The sequence below is a fragment of the Sphaerodactylus townsendi genome, linkage group LG15, assembly GCF_021028975.2.
Source record: "Sphaerodactylus townsendi isolate TG3544 linkage group LG15, MPM_Stown_v2.3, whole genome shotgun sequence".
NCBI lineage: Eukaryota > Metazoa > Chordata > Lepidosauria > Squamata > Sphaerodactylidae > Sphaerodactylus > Sphaerodactylus townsendi.
In genome coordinates, this window is record NC_059439.1 from 8,868,858 (window position 1) to 8,884,900 (window position 16,043).

At 42.1% G+C, this 16,043-nt stretch overlaps 1 protein-coding gene across 2 annotated transcripts; it reads right to left on the reverse strand.

Moving 5' to 3' along the window:
- Positions 1-295: 295 nt before the first annotated feature.
- LOC125444690 (keratin, type I cytoskeletal 10-like) lies at positions 296-14,923 on the reverse strand. 2 transcript variants are annotated; one of them, XM_048517270.1, is made up of 8 exons: positions 14,397-14,923; positions 10,711-10,793; positions 8,240-8,396; positions 7,612-7,773; positions 5,760-5,885; positions 4,571-4,788; positions 3,237-3,409; positions 296-1,847 (listed from the first exon to the last, which is right to left on the reverse strand). In XM_048517270.1, exons 1-8 carry the CDS (start codon positions 14,856-14,858, stop codon positions 1,741-1,743), a joined length of 1,488 nt encoding a protein of 495 aa, XP_048373227.1. In that variant the 5' UTR covers positions 14,859-14,923; the 3' UTR covers positions 296-1,740. The 2 variants fall into 2 exon arrangements, with proteins under 2 accessions (XP_048373227.1, XP_048373228.1); XM_048517271.1 differs by lacking the exon at positions 3,237-3,409.
- Between the last annotated feature and the right edge of the window lie 1,120 nt (positions 14,924-16,043).

Consider the following 16,043-nt stretch of genomic DNA (forward strand, 5'->3'; position numbering starts at 1 on the left):
TAGATCTCTGGTTTACCAAGAATGCTGTACCTGGATAATAGACGGCATGCTCAACTTGGATTCCTTCTATATATACTTCTCGTTTTGTGTTCTCAGGAAAACAAGCAAGCCAAAGCTTGCTTGGTAATTTAGATTTAATTGTGTTTCTTTTTGTACATTCATGATGAGGGGTGTGTATTGATGACTTTACCTACGTTTTGTTACTGTGTTATTCTACATAACTGTTGAGCGACAAGTCTTGATGTTATGCAAAGGTTTGCAAGGCTTTATTCAATAGATGTTTTACATTTCAAGGATGCTTTCATGATAGATTGGGACTTTTAATAACATTCTCCCCCCACCCCCTAACTTTGATACATAATGGTAACAAACAGCTTCAGTATGGTTATGCAGATGACCCACAATTGAAATCCTCCAGAGAAGTTGTTGAGAAGGAAATTAGTAAGGGGTAGGCTACATTTGGGAAGACTATACCCTTTCCAACAAAAAGAACTAAGTTGAATAGTAATTTCATCTGCCAAGTGCTAGACCATCTTTGTTTTAGAATTGAGTCCTAGAGCCTATCTAACAGAACTAGGAGCTAATGTAGAGCAGCAGAATGGGAGAGGCAGATGGAAGAGACTCTGTGCATTGAAGAGGGATACTGCAGTTGTTGTAGTGAGAATGGGACTTGTGCTTCTGTGAGTATCTTGTCACTGGCTTCAGTGATGCTTTCCGCACAAACCTTTTAAAACATTTTGGGGAAGGAAATCAAATGTTTCCTCCATGCAGTTCTGCATTGTTTTTACCCCAAAACATTTTATTTCCAGCCTCAAAACATTTTAAATGAATCCCCTTTTAAAGCAATTCTGTGGCTGAAAACATCTTTGGTTGTGGTGCGACCTACTTGCTATGTTTCCCTCGCTTCTCTGTTTTCCTGAACTTCCTCCTCGGTGCCATTTTCTGAGCTCACAGTTCAACCTTGCCTGTTTATTTGCAAGATTTCTTTTTATTTTTTTTTTGGGGGGGGGGGCTAATTTTCGATGCTTCTAGTATATGAGGAATAGATAATTGTAGCAAGAAGCTTTGAGACATTGAAGCATTAATACAACACAGAACTAAAACAAATCAATGGAAAAATCTTGTAATGGCATCCAGGAATCACTTCAAGGGGATGAATGTGGAAATACATCATGCTAAAGATGGGGGAGGGGTGGTGGTGGTGGTGGTGGTGGTGGTGGTGGTGGAGGAGGAGGAAAATGTTTTCCAAATGTTTTCAGTGGTATGTGTGGAAAAGGCCAGAGGATGGCATAGTAGGGTCTTCGGGTCAATACGAGGACTGGAGACAGGCTCAGTCAAGTTCCCAATCCCAAATTCTATAGCCGCTTCAGTGGCATTGCCCTGTGCCTCAGTGTTGTAGAGATCATATCAGCACCCTCTACTACAGTCTCTAAGAGGACTAAAGAACTCGAAAGACAGCTTGACTGGTGGGGTGACAGATCCCATTGTTTTGACCACTCCACATAGACAAATAGTGGAAAATAACTTTACAGGAGATGTTAATTCACCAAATATTCATGCAGGAACCTACCTTCAATGTGCAAGAGAAAATACTAAGGAAAGATACAAGAATATACATGAGGCTTCTTATTAACACAAGTAACTATTGGTATTCTGATGCTGCAGTTCAAATATGTGTTTCCTTTGCAATGTCATCCTAAAAATGCTCTAGGGTAATGTTGATACTCCTGATGTCGATGTTCATATAACTGGATTTTCTTCAACAGACTGAATCTTGGAAGATGTAACTCCCCCGTGCTCATCTAATTCCTCGATGATTGTTTTAATCACTATCATTTTCTTTGGATCTAACAATGAAAAAAAGCAATGGTAAATGCCTGAAATGTGTGCAGAAAAAAAATTCTCTTACAGGAACAATATGTTTACCCTCAGACCATAAAAGTAAGGTTCTTCCTATAACATGGTCACCAGAGCATTTATCTGTCATAATATTTTGTACCTACAGGGCAATTTTTTCTTCAGTCTCATTGGAGTAGTTACCTTGGAATTAATATACTTTCTAACCAAACCAACAGGAGTCTGTGGTTCACTCTGCCCAGGAAGATTTGGTGGCCATGTCTCATGCCTTATTGTGCAACAGGAAGTGCATGAAAAAGAAATAAGAAGATAGGATTTTCTAACAGAAACATAGGCAGCCCAACCCAATAAGGGTGGTGGGGGTGGGTTGCATTGGAAACACACCCCTCATGCTGGTGTGGAGATTTGTGGCAGCAGCAGCCATCCACTGCATGGGACAGTGTCTGGGTTCAGGTCCTGCAGCAGGAGCCCACCAGGGTAAACCTCTTGGTGCCAGAGTCTGTGCCAGTTTGCATGCCAGTGGTGGAAAGGATGGTGGTTCTAGCAGCAGTGGCATAGTTGTTAAAAGCAGGTGCATTCTAATCTGGAGGAACCGGGTTTGATTCCACTTGAGCTGTAGAGGCTTATCTGAGGAATTCAGATTAGCCTGTGCACTCCCACACATGCTAGTCACAGCTTTTCGGAGCTCTCTCAGCCCCAACCACCTCACAGGGTGTTTGTTGCTGTCTGAGGGTGGACCTATTCTGCACAAAACCCTTTCCTAATAATACACACCACTCCATTTGCTGGGGTAATAAATTGGCCATAGCCATTTTATTGAGCAGAAGCGTGAGGCTAAGCATGGGTCTGGATCTGGTCATGCGGGTAACGTGCTGAAGGTCCGCAGGGCGGGCGCCCCATACCCGAGATTTGCTCTTCTGCGGGGCTCTGCCGGGCGGCCGCTGCTGGCAAGAGGTGTTCCCCCTTGGCCCTGTTTGGCAGAGCGGTCGCCTCTTGTTGTTGTCGCCGTTCCCAAGGGGAAGGCCTAGCTCCCTAGCTCCCTTCCCCTTGCAAGCACATAGCCGAGACAAAGGAGGCGAGCTCTTTTAAAGCCTTGCTTCGCCCCTCCTTTCCTCCGGTGACGCTAGTCCTCCCCTTCCCCTTCTGCCCTGGCTTGGGTGGCATCTGCTCGTTTCGCCTTTCCCCACCTTGAGCAGCAACCACGGCCCAGGTTAATTCCCAGCCGTCTTTGTGAGCGGGGAAGGGCAAGGAGATTGTAAGCCCCTTTGAGTCTCCTACAGAATTGTAAGCCCCTTTGAGTCTTCTTATGCTGCTTCCAATGCAGCTTCAGCCCAATAATAACATAATTTTTTTAAAAAAAGTGTAAGAATAGTATCTACCTTTGTTTCTGGGCTTTGTATCAGAATGTGTAGCTACACTTTTTCTAGAGCTTGATTCTGCGTCAGACCCAGGGGTGCCTCTAGTACCGGATATTGAAGTTCTTAATCCTGAGCTTGTTCCAGATCCCAGATTTCTTGTCCCTGCATCTCTGCTACCACCATATCCAGATTCACTGTTGATAGATAATGGAATTTATTCTTGTTACTCTTGCTTAATGATATTTCCTACCTGGTTTGATCAAATGGGCATTCTAGAGAAAACCTGAATCAAGTCAAGTTGAACATATTCTATGCAGTAAACCAATTTCATATCTAATTCTGTTACAAATGAAAAATCATTGTCGAGATAGAAAATTTTTAATTATTAGTTTAGAAAAGAGTATTCAGAGAGGAGAAATATAGAGAGAATGTAAAGTGAGAGAAACTGGTGATCCAACTGTCAATAAAGCATTAGGTTTTCAGGATCTTTGCAAGCTATCTCTCCTGGCTTTGTTATATGAAATCACTTACATGAAAGATTGCTGTGTATCAAATTTGGGACTTCATATGTGCAAACCATACATGATATCATCACTGTACATTTTACTGATTTTCTGAAGAAGTTTTACAAGAATAGTAGCTATAAAGACTTTTCCGCCGGGCTCAACCAGGAATTTATGTTATAAATGCGCAAAACAGTATATCAGTGATACAGAAGGAGAGATGAGTTTTGCCTGGCTTGAAATATAAGTCATTCTAGTTCTTGAATATTTGGAGCAACATTAAACTTTTCTAATGACATTCTAATGACAGGTTGCCACCCCTGCAAGTTAAGCCACAATGAATAATAGTCCAGGGGAACCAGACACCTTGTGAGGCAGGTGGGACTCAGAGAGTTCTGAACAAACTGTGACTAGCCCACGGTCACCCAGCAGGAATGTAGGAGTGGAGAAACAAATCTGGTTCAGTAGCTCATGTGGAAAAGTAGGGAATCGAACCTGCTTCTTCAGATTAGAGTCCACCTGTTCATGACCACTACACCATGCTGGCTCTTTAAGAGTTTGTGTGCACTTGAAGTCATGTCAGGACTGTTATAGGTTGAAAAAAATGTAACAGTTTGGAAAATCAAAAGTCTAAAGTGGTACAGGACAGCGATGCTTCCATCAAGGTCCAGTTGGTTATTTGTTTATGCTGATCTGTGGTGCATCTAATGTTCATCTAGCCTAGCATTTGTACCACTGTAGACAACTTGAGGCAGTTGAGGAAAGCAGATAATTTTTTCAAAGTTATCGGCTACTTGTGGTAAATCTGGCTTGTGTACTCTTGTTTTGCCTTATTTTTGCTTTGTTTCCTACCTTGCTTCTCCATTGATCAAACGCCGATAGGTATCGATTTCATTCTCCAGGCGGATCTTAATGTCCAGAAGTTGTCTGTAATCTGCATTCTGGCACTCCATGTCTTCTCTCATTTGGTACACTTGGGCCTCCATGTTGCTGATCAGCCCTTGCATTTGAAGGAGCTGGACACAGTAGCAACCTTCGGATTCTGCCAAAGTGTCTTCAAGTGATTGCCTCTGACATAAGGGAATAATAAAAATAAAACATACAGTTAACCCAGGGCTGCTTTTGCACAGTTGGGGTATCAAGCATTACTATCCCAGAATGTCCTTGAAGGACACCAATATTTTTACACAGAAGCTCTGTGCTGTTCCGCAGACCTATCTGTGTATCAGCTGTCTTGAGCTATTCATTTACTATGCTTCTGTGAATGTAACCCACAAGATGCACTGAAAAGATTATGTTTTTAAGGTTGCATGGTGGGCTTTTATGTGACAGCTGTAAGCCCAAACCTTATTGTGTTCCCAAAACTAGTTCTGTGTGGCTCTTTGGGCGCTCTCCCCTGCAGTTGTAAGAGTTTTGTTTCTAACTTGTTGTTGCATGTTCAGGGTCTTTGGAATGGGACTGGCTCCAGTTCAGATAATTTTTTCTTAATGAATCTTTATGAGCTGTTGCAACTGGTTAGATCACATTCTGTTCTTGAAATGTTTGGAATGTTTGTAATTAAAATAGAAAACCTTAATGAATTGCTTAACTGATTTGTCTTCATGAATGCAATAGACTTATCTTATAATGGGTTAGCTAAATGATCCATTAAAACGATCCATTAAAATCAGACTGCCTGGCCTTGAATCTCAAGTGCAGAATCAACAGAAGTGCCTGTTATTTTCAGGAATTGTTCATCCTTCCTTTAACTTTAGCATTCTTTTTTACCCATTGAATGTACAAACACGTTGGAAAGTGAATTCAGCAGTTGTTGTCCCAGGATGACAAACCAAGCATTTGTGGGGTGGGGCGGGGAGGGGCGGGGAGGGGAGAAAGACTTTTGCAATGTGAGATACCGTGGTGTAAAAAGCAGCATTTGGGCAAGTTATTCATGTCTGTGTCTGATTTAAGGGCAACTCATAAGATCAGGTATGTGTTGGAAGGAGATGCACGTTACTGTTTCAAATAAAAGTGTTTGTCTGGCCAAAACCTCCGCCCATACCAAAGCAAGTTGAGATTTCAGGTCAATCTCCAGAGCTTGAAGGGTGTGTCTCAGGTCTGTGATCTCAGTCTTGTTGCTGCTGGTCTCCTTAGCACTCACATTGATCTTCATGTTTAATTCTTTGTTCTGCAGTGATGCAAATATACAAAATTCAAATGAGACAAATAAATTAGATGAGCTCTTGATTCTGTTTTTTTAAAGAAACTTATTAACTCTGTTTCGTTAATTAACTGGAAGGTAAGAAGGTAATTCGTTTGACAGTCCATCCCTATGAACTCCTGGTACATGAATGCCAGGAGTTTCAGTGCTCCAAATCAATGTTGAGCTTTAAGGAAACGTTTTATTCGGCATGTTTCTTCATTGGGTGTTTTATGGTGATTTATGGCATAATTTGCCCAGAGCCACACAGACCAAGGCAGCATCACAAAATAAATATTATTCATAGAGCCCTATAGCAGTTAATGGATGATACGGGTGGTTCGTGCCTTGTTTACACCCATGAGTTTTTTAGTTTATGAATCCTTTACTTTAACTCTAATACTTTCTATTTCTTTCTTAGAGAATAAGGAAACGATATAAATATGTAGACTTTTTCATAAATCATTGAGCTTAATCAGACTAATGCCTGATTCTATCCATCCCGTTTACCTGTCTTTGCCACAAAGAGAATTCTATAATACAAGGTGGGGACCTGGGAAGGATTAAAGAAGTAGTGATGGTTAAAGGCTCCTCATAGAAGTTTAGAGAGAAGGGCTGGTGAGGGGGAGAAAAAAAGACAAGGAATTGAAGACTCAACAAGGAATAAAAGTGATAGGGGACAATAAAATATAATCATACTTGATCACAGTAGTTTTTTCTCTCATTTTGCTTCCTGATCATCAATAGGGAGCTAAAATTTTGGTGAGCTGTTTGGTTGCATCTGAGCATATTTAAATGCATCTGATTTACACACTTCCACATGATTATCTTGTTTTCGTACACCCTCTGGTTAATCATCTGCTAATGCCACCTTCAGTTTTTAAAAGGTATATAGTAAGCAGTGGGGAGAAATCCTTTTAGAGAGTTTTGATTTGAGACTTACTACTTAATTACTCTTTGTGCCTTTGGTGGCTGCCCACAAGCCCAGTTAATCTTGCAATTAGTTATTTTGATCAGTCCTTGAATCAGATGCCACTGAAAGCACAGATGCAAAAAAGCAGGCAATGCAGTGTTGCTAATTTGAATGATGCATCCAGGTACACAAGTGCAGAGGGGATAAATAGCAAACAATGCCATTCTTTACATAACTTAGTCAGTTTTGTAATCTGACCATAACCTTGGACAGACATGCCTCTTCTCCAGTAATTGAGGTTATTTAGGTCTTTGGTTGGGGAAAAGCAGCTGCAAGTTATAGTGACCTTGCTCTACTGCAAGTGGCAACTCTGAAGAACTGCTCTTTCAGCATGGTGTAGTGGTTAAGAGCAGGTGGACTCTAATCTGGAGAACCAAGTTTGATTCCCCATTCCTTCACATGAAGTCTGCTGGGTGACCATGGGCTAAACACAGCTCTCTCAGAACTCTCCCAGCCCCACCTACCTCACAAGAGTTCTGTTGTGGAGAGAGGAAGGGAAAGGAGTTTGTAAGCCACTTTAAGACTCCTTATGGTTGAGAAAAGCAGGGTATAAATCCAAACTGTTCAACACTTCATGCAATATTTGCTTGTTATTAATTGTCACTTTATACTTTTTATTTGGTTTCATATATAGGAAAACAAGATTGTTGGGTTAACAAACTTTATTATATTTTGTGTTAATTTAGTGTTAGGGATGATCCACTGCCAGGTAGATTCCTGCAGACGTGACTGATGATTTACCTTTTCATTGAACCAGCTTTCGGCGTCTTTACGATTTTGCTCTGCCAGCGACTCGTACTCTGCTCGCATCTTGTTCAATAGTGTGGTTAGGTTGGTTCCTGGAATGGTGTTAATTTCAACATTGACATTGCCAGACGCTGTGCCTTGCAAACCTTTTATTTCCTACATGGAGAATGGGGTGGGGGGGAGGGAGGGAGACAATTTAATACATTTTCTATATTGGTAGAGCAAATGGCTGCTCTGCAGAAACAAAATCTTGTTTGATCCTCTTGTAGGGCATTAGACAGCCACTGGTACCAAGTGTTTACTGCACTGAAGTTGCACTGGGGTTAAGGGAAGCCTCTGTTAGTAATACTGTTTGCTTGCATCACTGAATAGATCTTAGATTCAGCTGTTTGCGAAATGCCGCTGTTTGTACATGATACCTTTCAGTGGTGGGATTCAGCCTATTCGCACCTATTCAGTAGAACCGGTAGCTAATTTTTTGTCTAGTTCAGAGAACTCATTGTAATCCCACCACTGAGTCCTCTTGGAACCGGTTGTTAAATTATTTGAATCCTGCCACTGACACATTTGTGTCGGTTGATCTAGACCACTGTAGTCTACTTTGGAAAAATTGCAGCCTTACCTCTTCATGGTTCTTCTTGAGGAAGACCAGCTCTTCAGTAAAACTTTCAATCTGCATTTCCTGATCACTTTTGGACAGAATCAGCTCATTGAGAACTCTGCGCAGCCCATTGGTGTCTGCTTCAGCACTCTGACGGAGGAATGTCTCATTGTCGTATCTTTAAAAAATGTTTTTAACATTCTTAGCATTTGTAGAGTGCTTGTTTCCAAAGTTCTCTTTGTATGTTATCACATATGTCTTTGCAATATCCATATAAGTTATTCCCATGTACAAATGAAGAATTAAGGCTGGGAGATATTTATTTGCCTAAGGTTATTAGGGGAGCAATTCTACTCAAGTTACTTGGTAGTAAGCCCCATTTTAATCAGTGGAACTTACTCCCAGGAATTATTCTTAGAATTGCAGACAGTTATTTTTTAGATGATCTGAGATTTGAACCAGCAACCCCCTGCATCCATCTGACAATATAGTTACAGCTCTGTGATTAATGCCTGTGGGGATTAAACTACTGACCTTTTATTGTGTGGCTATCATGTTTCTGGATCTATTATTTGATTGCCATTGTCTGACATCCAGGCTGATTATGCACAAAGTGTCTGCCAATCTGCAGGGCTGAATGTCCATCATGGCAAGATTTCTTGGATATATTTCCTCATGCCCTGCTTTCACTTTCCATTCACCCTGTGGCAATCAACACCACTTCTGGCACAACTTTAATTTGCTTTAATGCCAGAGTCGGGAAGATTTGCCAGTAGGCACAGCTTTGCCCCAGACATCATCCCTCTGCCCACAGCCTGCCTACCTTGCATCACCCTTCCCACACCCTCACACTGCCTCCACGCCTTCACCCACACCTCCCCCCTCCATGTTGCCAGCTCCTTCCTGCTTCCTACTCATCCTGCTGTCATCTTTGGGTAGTCAGCAAGTGGAAATCAAAGAAAAGAAGCTCAGTCACATGGGCTTAGCCAAAACACACCAATCTTTAAATTCTCAAATTGATATATCAATATCTCAATGTAATAATAACAACAGAGAGTTCTTGGTCCTGCCATGCATCCAATGTTTCTGTGCACTCAGCCACCCCTCTTTTCTAGGGATGGTGTGATCCTCCCACATGCACTACAGAGGTGTCAGGGAGTAAATGTGGAGTTAGATCTAATGCAGGAATATCAAAATAACAAGGAGTATCAAAATAACAAGCCTCTCTCCCCTCCTGTGGCAGCAGCAGAAGCAGGAAGTATGTGTGTATGTGTTGAGGGTGGAGAGAGAGAATATTAATTCTACGATATGACCCTCATCTTCAGCAGAGTGTGGTCCAGAAAATAGCTTTGCCTCTTTCATGGGGGTTGGGGGATTATTTTTGGAAAAGGGACTATAATATCAATATAACTGCAATAACAGCAAATACAATATTACAGCAATTTAAAGGGCTTTAACAAAGCCAGCAGTCTTGCGACTTTGAGCCTTTAAGCGTGAGTTGACGAGCAGAGTTAAGAGAACCAGGAAAAACAGAGACCCAGGAGACTTCAGCAAGCAAGCTGCACAGTTGCAGTGGAGTGCCTCCTTGTGTGGACACCCCACTACAACCCCACAGAACAGCTAAGACCTCCATGCACAAAGGGCCCAGTTATGTGCAGGCATGATTTGGATTTGGATTTCAATATGTGGGGAGAGAGTCTCCTCCTGTAGCATTGTACTGACTGGAAAAGCCCCAGGAAGCTGCCGTTTGCTTCAATGGTGAAATGTACCTGTAGCATGGTGTACGTGTAGCGTGGTATAGGTGGACTCCAAACTGGTGTAGTGATTAAGAGCAGGAGGACTCCAAACTGGAGAAACAGGTTTGATTTCCCACTCCTCTACTTGAGCAGCAGACTCTTATCTGGTGAACTGGATTTGATTCCCCATTTCTCTACATTATATGGCTGGCCTCCACCCAGGCCCGGGCCTTTAGTGCCCTGGCCCCAACCTGGTGGAAAACTTTCCCCCCAACCATCCAGGCTCTGTGGGACCTAGAACAGTTTCACAGGGCCTGCAAGACGGAATTGTTCAGTAGAAGGGATAGGTTCACATGAGTTGTGGAGGGCTGTGTTAGAGTGCAGTTGGCGCACCATGATGAAGGACATGAAGCTGGTGGTGTTTAACTCTAAGCCCCTTTGAGTCTCCTTACAGAAGAGAAAGGGGGTATAAATCCAAACTCTTCCTCTTCTATATGTACATTGGCTTCCTGTGGCCATTTTATGTAGAGAAAAGGGCACCGAGGGGGTGTTAAGCCTCTCACTTCACACACCACGGCCCCAATTTGAAGTGGCCCCATGCATGCCTGCAAATTATGTTTCAAGCACAGAACTTTCTGAGCATGTGTGATCAACAGGATCAGTGGCATTTGCAATGTGATTTGATCCTGATCCTCCCCTCCCCTCACCCAGTTGTCTTGTCAGGTCAACTTTAACACACCCTACTTTGAAACTTACTTCATTCTGAAGTCGTCTGCTGCCAGCCTGGCATTGTCTATCTGTAGAATAATGCCAGCATTGGTAACACTTACTGAAAGGATCTATAGGGAGGGAAGGAAACACAAAAAGGAGAGGGCACTGGGTGTGAACTATTACCAGGTGAAATATTATGAGAATTGTACACATTCAGTTCACACAAGTGAGAAATTGGGCAAACGGTGACATGGAACACATATTTTAGTTTGTTTTGCTAGTATAATTTTTAAAACTGAAGTGACTGCATCCGCACAGAGGTTTTGTCTGGGAGAAGCAGCCACACAACATCATCCTGTAATCATTCACTTTGCAGCCTTTCCCTGTCTTTGAGACATTCTTTCTCAAATCTGATTTTTCTGGAAAGCGCACACTCCAAGCATGTTTGTAAGAATCAGAAGATGCATATTTTCAAAGCTCCAGCTCACATTGGACCATTTTCTTTCCATCCACCCCTTGTGGCCCTACCAGAGGACTCTTTTTCAGGACTTAAAAACAACAACTGCTGTAGTGGTTATCGGGCAGACTCTAACCTGGGGAACCAGACTTGTGTGCCCACTCCTACATTCTTGCTGGGTGACTTTGGGTCAATCACAGTTCTCTCCGAACTCTCTCAGTTCCACCTACCTCTCAAGGAATCTGTTGTGAGGAGAGGAAGGGAAAAAGAGTTTGTATGCCACTTCCTTAGAAGGTTTTTTAAGAAGGATCAGTCAAGATCCATGGGAAATGTATCAGAGTCTGCCAACAATGATGAATACATGGGAACTCCATGTTCATCAGCTGAATAACCCATGGGGACAGCACAGTTTTTGCCCTCATGGTCTGCTCAGGGAGACCCTGTTGGAACAGAGGCCGTTTCCGCACAGCCACGATTCCGCACGGCCACGTACACGACGCCAACCCAACCCCCCTGGGACCGTTTGCACGAACGGTCCCAGAAACAACCGGTCGACCTACCGTCGCTGCGGCCGTCCGGCGCGTCGCCGAGGCCTGGGGGCATGCCCTCCCTGCCCTGCGTGACTGCTCCGGCGTCACAGGGCAGGGGGCGTGTCCCCAGGCCTCGGCGACACGCTGGACAGCCACGGCAACGGTAGGTCGACAGTTAAAAGGGGGGAGGGAGGGCACCTTCGAGCCACTGCCATTCGCATGGCAGCGGCTCGAAGCCGCCGCTTTCCGTAAACCTCACTGGGGAAGCGAGGTCGGAAAACAGCAGCTTCACGCCACTCGGGAGTCGCGAGGGCGGTGCGGCTGCCCAGCAGCTGCACCCCCTGTGCGAACAGCTCCCTGAGGATTGCGTTTTTGCCGTCCCCAGGGCGCTGTTAATGGCCCGTGCGGAAAGGGCCAGATTGTAAAATTGCCTGGGCTTAGGTTGAGTGCATGAACTTTTGTTGTTGTTGTCAAGTCACATTTGACTTATGATGATCCCTGATAGGGTTTTCAAGGCAAGAGATGTTCAGAGGTCTTTGCCTGCCTCAACCCCTTATATTCCTGGGAGGTCTCCTATACAAATATTTGCCAGGTCAACCCTGCTTAGCTTCTGGGATCTGACAAGATCAGGACCACCCAGATGCCTCCACAGGAGAGAAAAATGAGTTTCAAAAATATATCAGCATATTTTTATTACGTTTTTAAATTTTTCATTAGTAACGAATAGAAAAACAGCATGAAACAATATGAAAGAAGAATAAGAATAATAGGAATCTGAACTTGAGTACAATTCTGGAAACTTAAAAAGCCAGCATATATAAATGATATTCTATAAAACTTAAGAGGATAATAATTAAAAACATGGATATGTAATTACTATTATTGCTACTATTATTTTCTAAGTATTTTCTTATTTGATGTAATTTTCCAATCCATTTAAAAATATTGTTTCCAACACAATTATTTCATTAACAAAGCCTAAGCTAACTATTTTTTGTTTACACATAACACTTCAGCAATACTTATCTCCTTCCATTATTGCTTTTTGTTCAAGAATAATATGAGAAATACATTTTCTATTTATCTTAAAATTCTTAGCTGGCTCTCTTATTCATGTAGCTCACTAGTTTAGCCATGATTGTATATCAGCATAGATGCCAGTTTTTTTGTAACCCCAAGAACTATCCTTTGGAAATTCAGGACTTCCCTTAAATTAATATACTGGAGAATGCATGTAGGATGATTTTATATTTCTGCTGGTTTTCCCCTAGATTCCTTTAACTGATCCAAAAGCATGGGATTGTATTGCTTTGGACACATTCCCATGATTTTAAGTGAAAATGTCCTAAAGCCTGCTGCTGTTTGCATGGTCTGTTTTCCTGATGAGACAAACTTATCGGTTTTAATGCCATACACATTGACTTCTGAAGGAGGTGTGACAAGTCGTAAGGGCAAATTGCACCTTCAATGTGATTTCATGTTAGTGAGTCTTGAGTGTTTTACAAAAATAAGTAGTGTTGAGAAAGGAGAATTTTGATTGGACAAGTGTGTGTGCATATACAGTGGAACCTCAGTTTTCATTGCCTTCGGTTTTTATCGATTTCGATTTTCATCGATTTGTTCAGTGAAGAAATTGTCTCGGTTTTCATCGATTTGCCTCGGTTTTCATCAATTTTCAGTAAGGTGCAGGGGTTTGTGGAGAAAAATCACCCAGACAAAGCTGTTGCGGGCCATGTCTGCAACTTGTTTAATGACAATGTCTTACCCCATTTCAGACAAATCTTAAAGAGGCGTCAGAAACAGACCTCTTTGGGCAGCTTTCTGGTCTGACATTGGTCCACTGGCTCTGAAGCTGGTCCTAGTGTTATTGTTTGTTACTGTTTTCAGCATTAAACACTATGTTTATTCACCAAAAATGTGTTTTTGGTATGTTTTTGGAATGCCTAGAATGGATTAATTGGATTTACATTGATTCCTATGGAAAAGTTTGCCTCGGTTTTCATCGGATTAAGTTTTCATTGATTCTTTTTAGATGGATTACCAACGAAAACCGAGGTTCCACAGTATATGCCTAACATTTTGCTGTCCATCATTTCTTTAACAAGAAAAGTTTGGATGTATACCACTGCTTTTCTCAACCATAAGGAGTCTCCAAGTGGCTTTTGAAGTCCTTCCCTTCATTTCCTTACAACAGTCACTTTGTGAAGTAGGTGGGGCCCCAGGTCACCCAGCAGGGGTGGGGAAACAAACTCAGTTTGCCAGATTAGAATCCACCACTCTTAACAACTACACTATGCTGGCTTTCCTGGATAAACTTCCCTGGGTATAAATATTTCAATCAATAAGTACATTTAGGCTAGAGGAAGGTTTCCGACTTTGCCAAGTGGTCACATACATGCCATTTTTTATAGGTATTGGAATGACAAATGCAATGCAATAGTTCTGTCCAGATCAATCATGCCAAAATTTGTAGTGGTTTAAAGAGATACATAATTTTGTGTATGTGTGTGTGTGTGTGTAGAGCAGGAAATGGAACTCGAACACTGGTAAACCAGGATGCGATCATCACTTACTTAAAAGGGAAATTCTCATCAACATCACAATATTAACAAACTATCCTTTGTGTTGCTCCGGCGTACACTGAGTCTTTTGCACTGCCTTTTCGTTTCAAATTATATTCTTCATTATCCAATAGTATAAGTATTATATTTCACAAACTCTTTCAAAACAGAGAATCTACTCACCTTATTTCGAAACTCATCAATTGTTGTATAATATTTGCTGTAATCACGTGGTCCTCCATCATTGTGTGGTCCAAATTTTTCATACCAGTTTCTGATTTTTTGTTCAAGATCACTGTTTGCCTCTTCCAGAGCACGTACTTTAGCCAGGTAGGAGGCCAGGCGGTCATTAAGATTCTGCATCGTTTCTTTTCCACCACCAGACAGGAGTCCGCTATTGCATACAGCAGTGCCAGGACTGTGGATGTGAAAGCAACCAGCAGTGCCTCCTCCAATGACACCCCAGCTTGATTTGGCCCCACAAGCTACCCCAGTACAGAATATTCCCACACCGGGCCCTCCACCACTGGAAAAGCTACACAATCCACCACTTGCAAAGTTTCCTGCAGCAGACCCTCCACCCAGACCATATGGTCCCCCATAACTCAAAGTTCCCACAATGGACCCTCCACCTGGACCATACATCCCAGAGGACTTTATAGATCCCCCGCAGCTTCGAGGAGAGCAAACCTGCCTAGGTGCATGGCCAAAGAAAGACATACTTTCGAGGCAGAGTTTCAAGCAAACATGCAAAAGCAGAAACGTCACCCAAAGGGAGTGTGAACTATAAGAATATCCTCAAGCTTTTATATACCAATTTTGTAAGGGCGTATTCTTTGTTTGTAGCATGTTTTCTTAACTCCAGTGTTTGGCCAATTTATCATTTCTAACTTGCATGACTTCTGGATATTAATAGGCAGCCCCAGTATTCCATCTTGTTCATTTCCCCTCGGGCCATTTGTGATTTTTTTTTCAAAATAGAGAATGGGTGGATTTGACCAGGTGAAAACTTTCATTAACTTTTTAGCAATATTGAGTAAATCTTCCTGTCCCAGTCTTGCCGCTGTTTTTTTTTAATCCATCATTATAAACATTTCTTTGCGTTCCTACTCTGTCACACTGACACTTGCGACAAAGACACTCCTTTGTAATCAAAGGGTATGCAGACTGCTTTTAAGAATGGCTCGTTTTAGTCTTGTTTCCTCACCCTGGGTGGTGCACAGAGCTATGTCGTCTGTGTTGTCTCTGCAACAGCACTCTTTGATTGTTCCAGCTTTCTTTTCTAATGTGGGAGCTTTTCAAATATATTTTCACATTATGTCTTTAAGCTGTTTGCTATATTCATAAACTTTAATCGCACAAGATGCTGGTTTTGCTTCCTGAAACCTTTTTGGGGTGCTTTCCTGTTGTCAAGGAGCCAACGAATGAAAGTTGTGTTAACAGTCAGCTTAACTGGCACATGGAAAACTTGGCAAATTTCAACAGTACTTTAAAAATTAAAAAACACTGAACAAGTAAAGGGATAACTTTTATTGAGTCAAAATGCCTTTAAGACATAGAGTGCTCTTAAAAGGAAAATGAAAAATATGTTCAGACAGATGGTTGCATAGTTAAAAAGATTTGAGCAGGTAGACAGATTTATATTATCATCTAAGTCCCAGGAAAAAAGCTGTGAAAAATGTTAGATATGTGTTAAATATTGAAAAATGCATAGAGTATATTACACAATTTGAGCTGCGCTTCCTTGTCAAGCTTAGAAATGCAGGACACTCACATACAAAAGGCTTCTATTTGACATCAGAACTGGCCCAGTGCATTTAACATACTGGC

Coding starts and splice junctions, on each gene's coding strand:
- LOC125444690 (XM_048517270.1), bottom strand. CDS start 14,858: ATGTATGGTCCAGGTGGAGGGTCCATTGTGGGAACTTTGAGTTATGGG. Junction 10,794..14,396: donor TTGATGAGTTTCGAAATAAG/GTGAGTAGATTC, acceptor CCCTCCCTATAG/ATCCTTTCAGTAAGTGTTAC. Junction 1,848..3,236: donor TACAAAGCCCAGAAACAAAG/GTAGATACTATT, acceptor TTTCATTGTTAG/ATCCAAAGAAAATGATAGTG.